This window comes from Capricornis sumatraensis, chromosome 22 (assembly GCF_032405125.1).
Source record: "Capricornis sumatraensis isolate serow.1 chromosome 22, serow.2, whole genome shotgun sequence".
Classification (NCBI taxonomy): domain Eukaryota; kingdom Metazoa; phylum Chordata; class Mammalia; order Artiodactyla; family Bovidae; genus Capricornis; species Capricornis sumatraensis.
The window spans coordinates 51374952-51390228 of NC_091090.1; the positions used below are offsets into that span (position 1 = coordinate 51374952).

General features: G+C 59.2%; 1 protein-coding gene across 1 annotated transcript in view; it reads right to left on the bottom strand.

Annotated features, from left to right (window-relative positions):
• The window catches only part of RREB1 (ras responsive element binding protein 1), a 58070-nt gene that overhangs the window by 2944 nt on the left and 39849 nt on the right, over nucleotides 1-15277 (bottom strand). The window contains exons 8-10 of the mRNA XM_068960474.1: nucleotides 13286-13475; nucleotides 9602-12461; nucleotides 3972-4133 (exon numbers count right to left, since the gene is read on the bottom strand). Coding sequence (XP_068816575.1) covers nucleotides 3972-4133; nucleotides 9602-12461; nucleotides 13286-13475 — 3212 coding nt within the window. The remainder of the gene's footprint in view (nucleotides 1-3971; nucleotides 4134-9601; nucleotides 12462-13285; nucleotides 13476-15277) is intronic.

Here is a 15277-nt window from a genome sequence, read left to right on the forward strand (position 1 = left end):
GCTGCTGTCGGGACCCGGGTAGGGAGCGGAGACGCTTCCCGTCTCTCGGCTGGTTCCTACCTGTCCACTCTCCACAGCAAAACCAGATGTGGACAGTCCGCCGGTTTCTATCGGCCTTCTTAAGGGCTGGCCCCCTGGGAACACTGTCGACACCCAAGAGATGACGGTATTGATCAAAAACACCATCTCCTCGCCATTCTGGTCAAACAAGGTCTTAGCCCTTATCCATCATGAGCTGTGATGGTGAAGCTGAAGCTTGCTGAGCCCAACTTTTAACTACAGGTACAACGGCCGGGGTACCGCTGCGGCAGCAGGCTGACAGAACCCATTCTGCGGCACAGACACGGCTCGCGCCGCCCGTTCTCCGAGCCCGGGTTCAGACACCGAACCGGGCCCCTCCCCTGCCGCGCGCAGACCGGCACCACGCCGGCCAGAGGCACAGGCTCTGCGATCCGCCGTCAGGGCAGCCCTGGGCTGGCGGCGAAGCAAAGGCATCGGCCCCACCAAGGCCCGCTACACGGCTCTCCCGCTTCCTTCTCTCCGTTGGTTTCACTCGGACTACTTTTCGGCAGCCACTGTGCAAGTATCTCAGAAGGTTTCAGAAGGAAGCAAGTGATTGTGGGGTGAGTATAAAATTTCTGACAATAAATGGCTTTTGGCAATTACCCAAAAGATTAAAGACGACTCCTGAGATACATACATATATACACGCCCACACCAACATCTAGGCCATTTTCCAAGGAAAAATCAGATGCTCATTTTCTTTAATTGCTCCGAGAGCATTTTTTACATGGATTTTGGTGTAAACTTCAAAATAACAAAGTACAGAATGCTTGGTTTCCGATTTATTGGTTCGGTGGGTAGTTACATTAAAGGTGTGTCGGGGGGGAAGCCACGGGGTGTATGTGTGTGTGTAGTTACTTCCTATCTGTCCCAGAACATTCTAGGCTGTCCCACTAATCACTATTTTTCTTTTTTACCAAAAGAACATGGGTTATTTAAGATTTCGACTGCAGTAGAATATATTTAAGATGATAAACTAAGTGAATTCTGAAACCAAACCCAAGTGTTCTGACCGCGGGGCCTTCCTCAGCGGGGGTGATGTTCTCTCTGAAGGCAGCAGAGGCCAGCTCGGTTCCTCTGGGGAGCTTGGCCGCCTTCTGCCCGACGTCCACCAGGGGGCGTTTTCAGTAGCCGGGCCCTTCCAGTTGCAAGCCACTCCAGGAGCTTTTTCTTGGCAATCCTCGGGCTCAAGGACTTAACCTCTTGGGTCTCGTGGACGCACAACGTACAAGGCCAGGCCGTACGCGACCTCGCCCTCCTCACCACGCACCCTCCCCAAATGCAGGCGGCTGAGCTGGTGACTTTCGTAAGCCATGTGGCTTTAAACATTTTCTGTTCCTGTCAGCCAGGCCCTTGTTTGTGACGCGAATCTAAGAAAAACTGCTAGAGGAAGCAGACAGACTCTGAAGGCACTCGTGGATAAGAACCCCGTGTGAGAGAAGTGAAGGCCTCCGTGTCAGGTCAACAAGTAAACATCTACTGCTTCTGAGAAATCTCACGCTCTCCAACTGAGCTGACAACCTACGACCTAAACATCCATCTGCCTGGGCAGGGGCGAGGCCGGGAGGAAGGGGCCCCACCCACACGGGCACGAGGGGCTTCAGGTCAGCGAAGGGGGCCACCTTGCAGCGATAGTTTCAAAATGCCCATGCTGGGGAGTTCCCTGGTTCTGACTGCGGTGGGGCCTGGTTCACCCCTGGTCAGGGAAGTTAAGATTCCAAAGGCCACGCAACCTGGCCAAAAAACCCGAAAAAACTTCACACTCACATTGATTTGAAAAATCACCTGCAGGTGCCCACAAACAGGAAGGCTGCAACAAGGATCACCTGAGGAAGACCCAGGAGCATCCTCCACGGGGACAAAGTGTACCTCAGTCTCAGCCTGACTCTGAACAATCAACATGTCCCTTTCAGCTAACACTGCCCCATCCCAGCACTGTCCCCGTTCCTCTGGGGAAAATCTATGGCGAACTGTGGTGGGGGACCTTCTGTGATTGAGAAAGCCAGACCTATGTTGCAAAACATGTTCTGGGATTTTCAGAAAACGCAACCTAGGCATATAAACATAGAAATCCCTCAAGAACGGCCTGGGTCGTTTCCTGCCTTTGTGTTTTTACGGTTTTTCTCCAAAGCCTGACTTTAAACTTCATGGGAAGGAGGCTGAAAGAAACCTCCACCCTCCATCGCCCTCACCTGGTGTGAAAAGCTCTCGAAAGCACTCAGCTCCTGCTCCCCTACCCTCCTTCTCTCCATCTTCTCTCTCGCCGCGGACTATGACCACAATTACACCAAACCTATATTTTCTCTATGCTCATTTCCCGTTACAACTCTCACTGAATTTTCTTTTTCCAGAGGCTTTGTCCCGTAAAGGAAACCTATACACCCTCCGGGCAGGGTGGGGGTGAGGAGGGCGCTGTGAGACTTGGAAAAACCAAACTCATAACTGCAGTTTATAAAACAAGTACTCACACCGTGAAGACGTGGAGCTGCCCCAAGGCTGAGACTAGCTCCGCGTCTGCAGGATCCCTGGTTTGGGTGCTCCCTGATCACAGCTCAAGATGCTGAACCCAAAGTGCGCATCGTGGCTGTCACGCCTGAAGACTCGTCTGCCAGCGTGGGGGCCAAGGGCGCCCCGCGGCCCCCTGGGAACCTTGATGGGCTGCAAGAGTGGGGCCGGGAGGAACCTGACGTGGCAGCCGAGGCTCAGACATTGGCAGGGCCGTCCCAGCGAAGCTGCGCCCCACCAGCCCAGTGGCCAGCTTCGCGGGGTGAACGGCAGGTCACCCAGCACCATGGGCCCGAGGGCAGCAGTCACAGCAAGACTCCGTGAGCGCCCGGACCCCTCTCCACTCAAAGATCCTGGCCAGTCACGTGGGCCTGGAAGCCGCGGGTCTGACCGCGGCCGAGGGCGTGGCCAGGGCGTCTCGGGCCTGTCTCACTGAGCGGGGGGAGGCGTGGCCCCGAGAAGAGGTTCCGCGGCCCCCCAACCCCGTCTCTGACCACACGGACGAGGCGGCCGGGGGCTACAGCCGGCCCTCCAGTCCATGCTCACTCCCAGGAGAGGGGGACCACCGCCCCACTCAGTCTGAGGGCAGGAAGCATGGGACACAGTGACCAGGTAATAGCAGGAAAACACACCTGGGGGGGAATCTCCTTGGCTTCAAAAAAGGGAAAAAGTCAAGCTTTCGCGATCTGTCAGACTGAACCCACACCTGCAAGACTTACTCAGCATCAGCCCACCAGCCCCGCGTCTGAGCCACCCACAGGCAGCGATGCTTGGCTTTGTTTCGGGGGGTGAGGGACACAAACCCCCAGCGGTTGGAGATAATGGAAGGCACTCAACAGAGAACATGAGTAAATACAGAAGCTGGAAGGGGAAAAGGTGGCGGGGGGCGCACGGGCAGCCGTTAATTGCTCTGGAGGGCTGGAGGAAGGAAGCACATATCAGCACAGGAGAATAATACCCGGATTCGGAGCAAGCGGAGATGGGATTAAAGAAAGGACATGCACAGTGCTTTCTCAAACAAGACTAAGGTTTTTACTGGGAAGAGAGTTATTGAAAAGAAAACACTCCGCCTGGCCGGCCCCTCCCCATCGGGGGCGGGGCATCGCGGGTTCCTGCCGGACCTTCCCAGCCGGCCCATCCCTGCCCTGTAGGACGCGGCCCAGCTGGGGTTTCCGAAAACACCAGCCCAGAGCTTCCACATCCCTCTCAAACGTGTTCCTACAAAGAGCGGGACTGCACACCCTCCCGCACCGCCCAGCTCTAGGGGGCAAAGGGCACGAACAGGCGTGGGGGGCGGGGAGGGGAAGGTCAGGCCTTCCCCAGCAGATGGGACCCGCGGGCTCCTGCAGGGAAAGGGAGGCGGGCGGCTAAGGGCGCCCCGCTCCACCGCCTGGAGGCACTACCTGTGCTATCACGGGCTCCATCACTCTCTTTTGACTGGGGGATAAGCCCGTTTCTTCTCAGGGAACAGGCGGTAACTCCGTGTTTGCGCAACTGGTGTCGTTCACAGTTAGATTTGGTGGAAAAGAAGGCACCGCATTTTTGACAAGGGAAGGGTTTCTGACCTGAATCGGGGGAAAAAAAATACATATTTACCTGGCTTTCTACTGCAGCGAAAAAGGAAAGTCTGCTTCCGGTTCCTTCTCCGGGGATCACTGGCATTGGTTCCCACCCCCCACCCCTTTCAAGAAAATAAACAAAACACAGTAAGAAATGTACACCGAGAACTTAAATAAGGCAAACGACCACCTTCCCTCATCCCGACTGGGATAAGGTATTTGTCTTTAAAACACTGAAAGATAACGATGAAAGCAAGACACATATCTTTAAAATAAATCTCACAATTAAAAAAAAAATCTTATATAATAACAAGAACAGAGGTGAGAGGAGGGACGTGCACAGGACGCCGACCGTGGCCACCACAGTGAGGATGCCCACGTGCATCCCCAGCCTGGCAGCACTGCAGAAGCGGGACAGGATGGAGGGCCATCTTCAACCCCTGGGGGTCTCTGGGGGTCTGACCTGCCCACCTGGACAGGAAGAGCTGAGTCCTGGACTTCCCAGGGTGCCTCCCGTGGGACCTCTGCTCAAGGGCCCTGTGGCTCTAGCCAGCCAGACGGGGGTGGGTGGGGGGGGGGCTGTCGGGTCTGTCCCCTCGCTTTACACTCTTGCCGGTGGGAGATGAGGGGCCACCAGGGATGAGTCTCCCCAGAGACCACGTGCTTCACTCAGCACCCCGAGTGTGAAGAAGCTGGGTCCCCGAGCAGCCCACCAACCTGCCTGTCCTGGCCACTATCTGCTGTGACCAGCACCCCCTCCCCTTCCATTAGGACTCCTTCTGGGGGCTCCACGGCGCCTGATCTGTGCCTGCGAGGATGGACGCACGGCAGAGCCAGGGCACAGAGTGACGCCGAAGAGAAGCAAAGAAGAGGGCAGGTGGGGAAGGGAGGGGGTGGGCTTCGGGACACGGGGGTGGGCTACTGTCTGCTGCCTCACTGGAGTCCTCTGCTTTCCCCAGCTGCCACGTTCCAAGGTCTCAGCTTCTGAGGTCACTGGGAAAAGGCTTTGTAGAGCAACAAACAGGGCTCACTGCTCTCTCATGACCCCAGGGCTGCCCTGGTTGGACACACACACACACACACACACACACCCGGGTCAGACAGACAGAAAGACACCCGCCCCCCTGCCCCCAAGGCAGCCAGCCAGCACTGCTCCCTGGACCCGCCATGGGGGCTGGTCTTCCATTTAGAGTCTGAAGCACATCACCAGGCCCCAGAGCCAGTGCAGGCACACGCGCCCACACACCTGGGGAATGGACAACACGGGCCTGTTGCCCGGGATCCCCAGGACAGGAAGGACTCGCACCGCCTGAATCCACACACCCCAAGTGTGAGCATCAGCGGTAGCCAAAGAAAGGGACATCCACTCCGTTCTGAGAGATGGTTCCAGACTGCTGGTAGAAGTTTTTAAATACAGATGTCTAGAACCATCAAAGACAGTCCAATTAGAAGGACGGGTAAGTGGAATCAGAAACCAGTTGTGTGCGGGGCTTCCCTGGGGGTTTGGCGGTAAAGAATCTGCCTGCCAGTGCAGGAGACCGGGGTTCGATCTCTGGTCCGGGAAGGTCCCACACACCGCTGAGCAGCGAGGCGCGAGGGCCACAACCTCTGAGCCTGTGCTCTGGAGTCCAGGAGGCACGCCTCCCGAGCCCACACGCCTCAATCCTGCGCTCTGCAACCAGAGAAGCCAGCACAGTAAGAAGCCAGTGCATCGTGGCCGGAGAGCAGCCCCACGCGCTGGGACTAGAGAAAAGCTCGTGCACAGCAACGAAGACCCAGCACAGCCGAAAATTTTAAAAACAGTTACTCTAGGGAGCTCCACGTGGGCCTGAGAGGATGAACTGGAGAACCCGTGCTTCACAAACCTTGCAGGTGTTTTGTGCTAAATTTATAAAAATTCCCATGTTAAAAAAAAGAGAAAGTCATGCTTTTTGTGTGAAGACGAGTTGTCAAGTATTTTAGTTTTCTTTGTGTGTGTGTGTGCCCTTCAAATTACTTTTCACTAAATGTCAAACCTAATGTTTAATAATTATTCAGGCTCTGTTGTAAGGAAGAAGAAAATATTTTCCCTTTAACATTTCTTTCTCCAAGGGCAACACAATCACAGTCTCCCTGAGTCAGGCCCAGTGTGAAAACAAGAGAACCAGGCCCGAGAAGAAAACAAGTCAGAAGCTGTGACTGTGAGCTGTGATCTGGTTCTTGATTTCAGACAGAGCGGCTGGCTTCCTGCTTCTCCCTACTATATGCGGTACTCTACGGTCTCCACGCTGGTAAACGCTTCACCTTTACAGCCGGTTTCAAGAGCCAGGCGGATGTCTCATGATGAGGAAGATGCATGCTAAGGTTAAGTTTAGAAACCAACTCAATGACCTGGAAGTATTGTATCCAATTAGGAAGATTCCCAAAGTGACAACCAACAGGAGCCTTTAAAAGTCCCCCTTTCACTGTGTAAGTCACACATTTCAAACAGCAGCGTGCCCTGCAGACTGCATGGACAGAGGAAACAAGAGCCCTTCTAGTATGTTGCTGTCACAGTCTTCAGAAAAGCCTTGCTGACTGGTGATCCGTATGGAAGGTACCTGACGATTTCATCCATTTGGTAACAGGCACAGAAGACTGCGTCAGCAGGGCTGTTTCTAAATGCACCTGTGACCACAGGCAGCTGCCTTTGCACCAAAGACCTATGACATCCTTTGACCCACACTCGCGGTGTCGGAACAGTCAAGAAATGAAGACAGAAATTTTACAAGAGGCACATGGCGCTGTCTGGCAGCCAGGGCAGGAGGGAATACAGGGTGAACGCCCAGAGTAAGTGTGATGACTTGGCTTCGCCCCCTCAGCCAGCCCTCCATCACCCTCCTGCCCCCGGGTCTCTTTCTTTCAGGATAGGGCAGAGATGATGCAGGGCTGGCCAGGAAGACGCTCCCAGAGCTGCCGCCTAAGAAAGTGAAAAGCAGTCAAACCCCAGCGAGGTTGGGAGAGCTCGCCACACTGAGGTGTGCATCCCACTGGGAGCGCTCTCCACACTGAGGCGTGCATCCCACTGGGAGCGCTCGCCACACTGAGGCGTGCATCCCACTGGGAGCGCTCGCCACACTGAGGCGTGCATCCCACTGGGAGCGCTCGCCACACTGAGGCGTGCATCCCACTGGGAGCGCTCGCCACACTGAGGCGTGCATCCCACTGGGAGCGCTCGCCACACTGAGGTGTGCATCCCACTGGGAGCGCTCGCCACACTGAGGCACGCATCCCACTGGGAGCACTCTCCACATTGAAGCGTGTCATCCCACTGGGAGCGCTCTCCACACTGAGGCGTGCATCCCACAGACTCCAGCCCAACGTGGTGTCTGTGAACAGAGGGTGGGAGAGGTAGGTGGGATCCAGGCTGGCAAGAAAGATCAGTGAGACCAACCACGAGGAAGTGGCGCGAGGCCAGGGACTAGGACTGGCAGAGCTGGAGGCACCTCAGCCCTCACAGGGTCCCGACGCTCCATTTCACCAGGAGGTAGTCGGGTGGGGCTGAAATGAACCATTTTCTGGCACTGTCTCTTCTATCTGTAGCCTGAAAACACACGGGACGCTCACAAGGGGAAAAGGCGGAAACCAGGGAGCCATCTTCTGAAGAGGCGGACTGGTTAGGCTGAGAGGAAGGAACCAGGGTGGACCCCCTTAACTAGATGCCTCGGGCCAGCAGGGGAGTGGAAGGAGGAAGGAGCTGTGAGTGCAGACCGAGCCAGGACACGAAATGTGCCAGCCACGCCAGCTTCCTCCTGAGACACGGCTCCTAGAACCTGAGTCACGCAGAGAAAGGGCTGAGACCACACGCCCCTTGCCTGAGCAGCAGCGAACCCCCGGCTGGACACTCAACCCTGGGCTGCTTAATGCTGCCTGTTTAGGTGGCGGGATGGCCTGCAAACATGTCTGGGAGACCCTGCAGAGATGTTGGAATTCCCTGTCCCTGCTGTTGAACGCTCCCTAAAATCACTAAGCAGCTTGATGCAGAGATTGCCTCTGGAAGCTGAGGCTGTGAAAGAGCAGAGGAGGGCAACTGAGCCCATGGGGCGCTAACACCATCCTGTCAGCAGCTCGGGGTCCACAGCCATGCTACACCTTGTCTCAAACCACCTCCCCATCCTGTGCCTTGGGGATAGGTCAGGACACGCACGACCGCCACATCCTCAGACAGGGCAGGGGCGGTGGCAGGGGACCCGGCCAGGCTCCCAACCCAGGACCACCAGAACGCCTGCAGGCCAATCACTCAACCCTCCCTGAGCCTCGGTCTCCTCTGGGCAAGATGGGGACAGCATGGCCCTCATGGCCCATCACCAAGACGAGCTCTGGACGGCTGCTCTGCCCGCCAGAGACGAGGCCTGCGATGCCCACGGCAGGAACACAGGGCAGACAGGGACAGTGCCCCCAGGGGCGCGGTGACTGAGCGGAGAAAACAAGGTCACACCTGCCCCCACCCACCCTGTCTCCCACTCCCTTCTCCCCCGCCTCCAAATCTTAAACCAAGAGGACGCCTGGGCACTTTACGGGAACTCCTACCAGACGCCTGCAGAGACTTGGCACAAGTCCGGAGAGGAAGTACCCGCCGTACGGTCCTCTCAGGGAGACCGTGGGCTTGCCGGGAAGAGAACAGAACATCCCAGAGTCCGGGGGACGTGCTGGGCCCGGGGGAGGAGTGAGTGGGCAGGCAGCGCCGGCTCCTCAGACCCCGTCTGCTGAGAAGTCGGAAGAGGAGTGTTCACTTCTGAGAGACCCTGCAGGTGACAGGCGGGCAACCACCCCAACAGGGCGGCAAGAAAGACTGCCGTGGGGGTGCCTTCTGAGAAACGCTTTCCTCCTGAAGCCCCCCGGGGCCCTCATCACCCACAACGGCTCTGCCATCCCCTCCATGTGCCCCTTCAGCCTACCCCAAACGGTGCATGGGAGATGCATACACTAAAAATCATCTGTTGCTTATTTGAAACCCAAGACTTAACAGAGGAATAGATTCGCATGTTTCTCTGGAACAATCCACCTTAGTACAAGTAAAAGAATTTTTAAATTCTACAACTAGTCTGACACTGATGACGATAACCAGAAGAAGGCGTGGTCGCCTCAGTGAACTGAAAAGTGGCTGCACAATCTGCAGTGTTCCCCTTTAGAATACACAGCAGTCAAAGGAACATCACAGAATGTTTGCAGTTTTAAAAGCTGCCTTGAGGATGGGATGCAAATTCTTCTGTTGAAGTCCCCGTTCCCCTAGCTGCCTCCTCCCAACCAAGGGACGAGATGGCCCAGGACCACCGCACCTGAAAACACCCCAACACCTCCCTTTGCCAGACGCCCTTGGGGGCCCATTCTGGGTACTGACTCTTGGGCCATCAGGCAAGCCCCCCCACTCCTGGGCCTGAAGAGGAGGACAAGCTGGGAAGCGGGGTGCGGAGGAGGGCCGCCGTGGCGCCGCTCCGCGCTGCCCGCCCTCTTACCGGTGTGCGTGAGCATGTGCCTCTGCAGGGAGCTGGCCCAGGGGAAGAGCCGCGAGCAGTGCGGGCAGCTGATCTTCTGCAGGCAGTTGGCGTATGAGCTGCGCTTCGCCCTCAGCAGCCTGTCCTCGGGCGGGCTGCCCTGCTCCTCGTCGCTGGGCCCGTTGTGGTCTGCGGGGGCTGCGGCCACCTCGTCCTGGGCGTCGTCCTCCGCGCTCTGCAGAAATGGGCTGAACTTGTTGGTGTCCGTGGTGGCCAGCATCTTCTCGATGCTGGCGAACTCCCCGCTGGAGTCCAGGTCCACCCCGCCGCTGCTGCGCGCCCGGCTCCGTGTCCCCCTCTTCCGGCCCCTCTTCTTCGACAGGCCGGCTGGTCCCTGCTCGGTGGGCGAGGCTGCCTCTGGGCTGTTGGAGGAGGGGGGTGAGTCACTGGATTCTTTCGGGCTGGTGACGTCGGTGGTGGCTTTGGGGAGGGCACCCCCGATGCCGTCTGAGGCCGCGGCAGTACTGCCGGTTCCTGCCGGCCCCGGGTCGGCCACCTTGGTCTTCAGCAAGGTGGGGGCCGAGGACACGGATGAGATGATCTGGGCGATGGAGGCCAGTGGGGGCAGCTCGTCCGTCACGGGGGGCTTTGGCAAGAGCAGGGGGGGCTTGGGACGCAGCGGCCGCAGCAAGGCCGGGCTGCCGAGGGTGGAGCTGCCCAAGAGCGGAGAGCTGTTGACCAGGGCTGAGGAGTAGAGGGGCACGGCGAGTTGAACGGGGCCCTGCAGGGGCAGCGCCGCAGCTTCCAGAGGGCTGGCTGCTGAGGATGCCGCGGCGGGGACCCCTGGCTTCTCCAGGGCCCCGCTGGCGCCCACGGTCGCCGGCAGCGTGGGGCAGGCCGGTGGGCCCGGGGAGGTCTGCTCGGGGCTCCCGGGTTCCTGCTCAGGCTTCTTGGCCTCCCCGGGAGCAGCCACGTCCTTGTCTCCTCTCCGGAAGTTCTTGGGGATGGACAGGTCGATGGGCTCCATGGAGCAGTCGTAGGGGGCAGAGGGGCTCAGGAAGGCAGCCGCGTTCTCCTGCTTCACTTGGATCAGGGCCAGGCCCTTCTGGGAGAAGTCCAGGGGCTCATTGAAGTCGGCGGCGAAGTTACCGGCAGGCTCCACTTTGACGGCAACGTGCGGGGGCAGGGGCTGGGCGGGGCCCGCGGGAAGAAAGCCGTTCTGGGGCTCCAGGAAGGCGGCCAGGGGCTTGCGCTCGCCCTCGTCGGCGCGGCCTGGAGCCTCGGCGGGCGTGTCGACGGGGCCCAGGCCGTCGGCCGCCAGGACGTAGCTCTCGATGTCGCGCTCGGGCACGTGCAGGTGTTGCTTGAGCACGTGGTGGATGCAGTTGCGCTTGGCCGAGAAGGCGGCGCTGCACTCCTTGCACTCGAAGGGCTTGCGGGGCTTGGGGCAGCCGCCCAGGCCGCGGCCGCAGTGCGCGCGCATGTGGACGCGGAGCGCGCGGTAGTGCTTCAGGTCCTCGCCGCACAGCCGGCACACTGTGTCGGGGGAGCAGAAGGCGTCCACCAGCTCGGCCGCGCTGCTCGTCACGTACTCGATGTTCTTCTCGATGTCCTTGCGTGTGGCCTTGAGGTGCTTCTTGCGCAGGTGCCGCTCGCAGTTGGCCTTGACCGTGAAGGGGTAGTGGCAGATTTTGCAGATGTAGGGCCGCTCGCCGCTGTGCGTGCGCAGGTGCCGGATGAGCGCGGCCTTGTCGGCGGCGATATAGTCGCAGATGTTGCACTGGTAGGGCGAGATGCCCAGGTGGGAGCGCACGTGCGCGCGCAGCACGCCCGAGAAGGCGAACACTTGGCTGCAGAAGCGGCAGGGATAGAGCACCTTGCGCACGGCCGGCGCCTTCTTGCCGCCGGGGCCCGCCACGATGGCCTTGAGGTCCCCCTCCGCGATCTCCTGCTTGATCTTGGCCTCCACGCTTAGCGGCAGCAGCGCCTCCAGGAGGCTGTCCTGTTCCAGCTGCGTCTTCACCTCGGCCTGGCCAGGCAGCTCGAGGCGCGGCGGCTGCAGGAAGAGCTGCGCCCCTGACTTGTGTGGCAGCAGGTGGGCGCCGGGGGCCGCCTCTGCCGCGCCCTTGAGGAGCTTCAGTGGCGGCGGGGGCAGGCTGGGGCTGACGCAGCCAGGGGAGGCCTGCTGGGTGTTGACCAGGGGCGGGGGTGTGGACGTGGCCACCACCGTGCGCGGCGCGGCCAGAGGCTTTGGCTTCAGAGGGGGCATGTGCTTGAAGACGGCCTGCAGCGGCGCGGCGGGTGCCTTGGCCAGCGGCGGGAGGCCGACCTGTGGCGGCGCAGCCGCAGCCATCTTCAGGATCTGCTGGATGTCCGCCAGCTCGATGGCCGGCTCCCCGGAGACGGGCTTCACCACGATGCTGCTGTCGGGCTGGATGATGAAGCCCTTCTGGAAGGGCTGCAGGGCCAGGTGCTTCACGCTGTCTGCGGTGGCCGGAAGGACGGCGAGCGCCCCGCCCAGGGCAGCGGCGTCAAAGGGGGCCAGGCTGAGCAGGCCGGCACAGCCGGGCTCCTGAGGTAGCTGGCACCGCAGTGCCTGGAGCTGGATCGCCTGGTTGTCGTCTGGCGGCGGCTCCTCGGCCGGCGCGGGCTGCACGTCCTCCGCGTGCTGCAGGCCCAGCACTGCCAGGAAGACCTTCTGGTCTGGGTCGCCACCCGGCAGGGCCCTAGCCTGCAGCCGGTCCGGGCTCTGGCTGGCAGCCCCGTGTGTCTGCCTGTGCAGGGTGAGCGAGGAAAGCATGGGGAAGGCCTTGTCGCACGCGTCGCAGATGAAGCGGTGCTGCTCGCTGGCGCACCTGCGCAGGTTCGTTTCACACCAGGCCTGCGGGGAAGCCGGCAGAGAGGAGTCAGCAACCACTCCTGGCTGCACAGCAGGCTTGGCCGGGCCCTTCCCCCAGCCTGAGGGGAGCCCACCCTCCCCTGTCGCTAACACCCCTTGGCCTGAGAAAGGAGCACCAGCTACTAAGCACCTTAGGAACCCCAGCTGCCTGATGAGGGAGGCAGTCTCTAGGGCCTCTGGGCAGAGCGGCAGGAAAGTGCCGTGAAGTACCACCACCACAGAGGTTGGGTTCTCTTTTAAAATGTGGTCTCTACAAACCTAACTGATGGTAACTCCCTGTCATCAGTGGAGACTGGGATTCCTCTGACTGTGGGTGGTGGGCACCGCCTGGGAAGGGCCTCAAGGGAGAATGGGGGCGGTGGCGGCTGGGGCTACAGGAGCGCACAGACGTGGGTACACACGCGGATGTATGAATGTGTGTACATGTGGGTGTGTGCACACAGACATGCACATGAGTGCATACATACAGAATAAGACCCTGAGCCTGGGGCTTCTGAAGAATTTCACTGTTGGTATCTTCTACCTCGATTTTTAAAAATTTGAAAGAATGACCGCCAAAGTAGCTTTGGCAGGTGTTTTACAAGCAGAGAACGCATGCAGCTCAGGCTAACGATGACCCAGAACGTTTGAATAGAAACTACAATGCCAGAGATAGTTAGCTGTGATCTGCATGTTAAAGAACCCGTTAACAATACAGATTGAATTCAGCCAGGGTTGTGAGGGGCAGACCGAGACCAAAGGGCAGCGTTTTAAGGAGAGCCCGCCTCGGGTGGGGAACCTGGGTCCCGCCTTGGCCGATGGCGTACCTGAGAGATGCGGGGAAACTTCCGACAGGAGAAGTCGGTGAAGCCCAAATCGTGGAAGCCGGCGGGGATGGCGGGGTTGTTCTGGATGAAAGGCCGCCCCACCGCGTCCCTGGGGAGCTGCTTGTGGACCAGCGCATTGTGGCGCAGCAGGCCGCGGTGTGTGCGAAAGGTGACGCAGCAGACGTCGCACCTGCCAGGAGAGAGCACAGGCCGTGAGGTGGCAGCTGTGGCCGAGGTTCCACCCGTCCGCCAGCCGCGTGGGGTTTCCTCCTGCTTCATTTCAATTGAGCAAAATAAAGAGGCTATGACGTCAAGAAGCCAACCAGCTCCTGGTGAGCAACACTAAACTCCTTTAAAAAAAAAAAAAAGAGGTCCTACTCACCCCCAGAACTCAGTCTGTGCAGATGGCACAGGTGTGACCTGCTCTAACCTGCATTTACATCACGTGGAGGGAACACGTCCCGCCCCCAGCTCCGTGGGTTCTGATGATCGGAAATGTTCCGAGGCCAGAAAACACAGATGTCCACAGTAGCTGGAGCAGTCACAGCAGCATCCCTGATGTCTGACTGGGGGAGACGGTGATCGAGCCCTGAGGACTGGAGCGGGTGACGGAGGCCGAGCAGCCCCGCCGTGATGCCCCTGCCCTCTAAGCAGTAACTACAGTTCCCGAGGGCACCCCGCAGAGGCAGCACACCACCTGACCTTCATCCTCCAGAGGGAAACACGGAGGCTCGACAACGGCCGGCAATGCGGTGGAGGCCACACCAGCCAGGAAGCAGCAAAGCCGGGACGCCAGCCCTGTTCACATGCCCACCCTCTCCTGCCACCAAACTGGCTCCCTGCCCTAGAAGGGCTCTTACAGTGCGGTCCACCAACAGAGGAAAGACTGTCAAGCTCAAACTCAGAGACGACTGCATACACCTGACCTGGCCTGGGCCACACGGATGCATAATATAATGCCACTTCATAATATCATGGTGTCTCCGTTTCCTCCACGTTTCACATCAGTCTCCTAGGTCTTCACCGAGCCCAACCACGAGGACAGCACTCACACCCTCCGGACCAGCACAGCATACAGACGCCATGAGAGCCTTATTACATCCCCAGTCACAGGGGGTCCGTCTCACAGGCTCAGCCGCGTCAGGCAGTGTAGACCTGGGGTGCTCCCAGGATCGCAGGCGGTCCCCCTGGACAGCACCTCTTTCCAACCACATACACATTGGCACATGCTCCCACAGAAACCCCAGGCAGGTCTTTTTCCTGCCTTTCGAGAAGGAACCTGGGGCACAGAGGGGTAGAGCGACCTGCCCAAGCTGACAAGGCACACACCTGAGGGGAAACTCTTTGGGCTTTGAAATTCTCTGTAAACCGAAGACGACACATCACGCGTGAGGTGGCTGAGCTTCACAGGTGGCACCGAGGCCAGCGCCACGTCTGTGCAGCTCCATTCCTGTGTCGGGCCGTGATGGCCCAGCCATCGTGATCCCGTGTCTCTACCCCCCCACCTTGACACGCCTACCCTCTCTGTTGAGATTCAGTGTTATCATTCCATTAAATTTAGCACAGCGGGTTCCCACGAGCCACTCCGAACACAACCCCCTCTTGAGGGGCCGCTGCTGAAGCTCACCAACGGTGATAAAGGCTTGGGGGCAGTGGCGGCCGCAGGGAGCCCAGTGCCTTTAGGTGTGGAAAGATCTCCCAGCTGCGGCCGGTACAGCGCAGCCTCCGTGTCCCTGGGCCCTGCTTCCTGTCGCTGTTCAGAGCCTCCTGCCCCACCGCCTCCTCTCCCCACCCCACAGCGTCAGCTTTCCTCTCTGTCCTGTCTGGGCCCGGAGCAGGTGAAGGAACAGCCTGGAAGCTGGTCTGTGCCTTCTCTGGTAGGTGAGGTGAGAGGCGAGGAAGACAGGGAGCTGTCCGTGGCGGGCCCTTGGGCGTCTCACCCGAGGTCTATGATGGCTCCCTCCTCCTGGTTAACCATTAGCACTGACGACA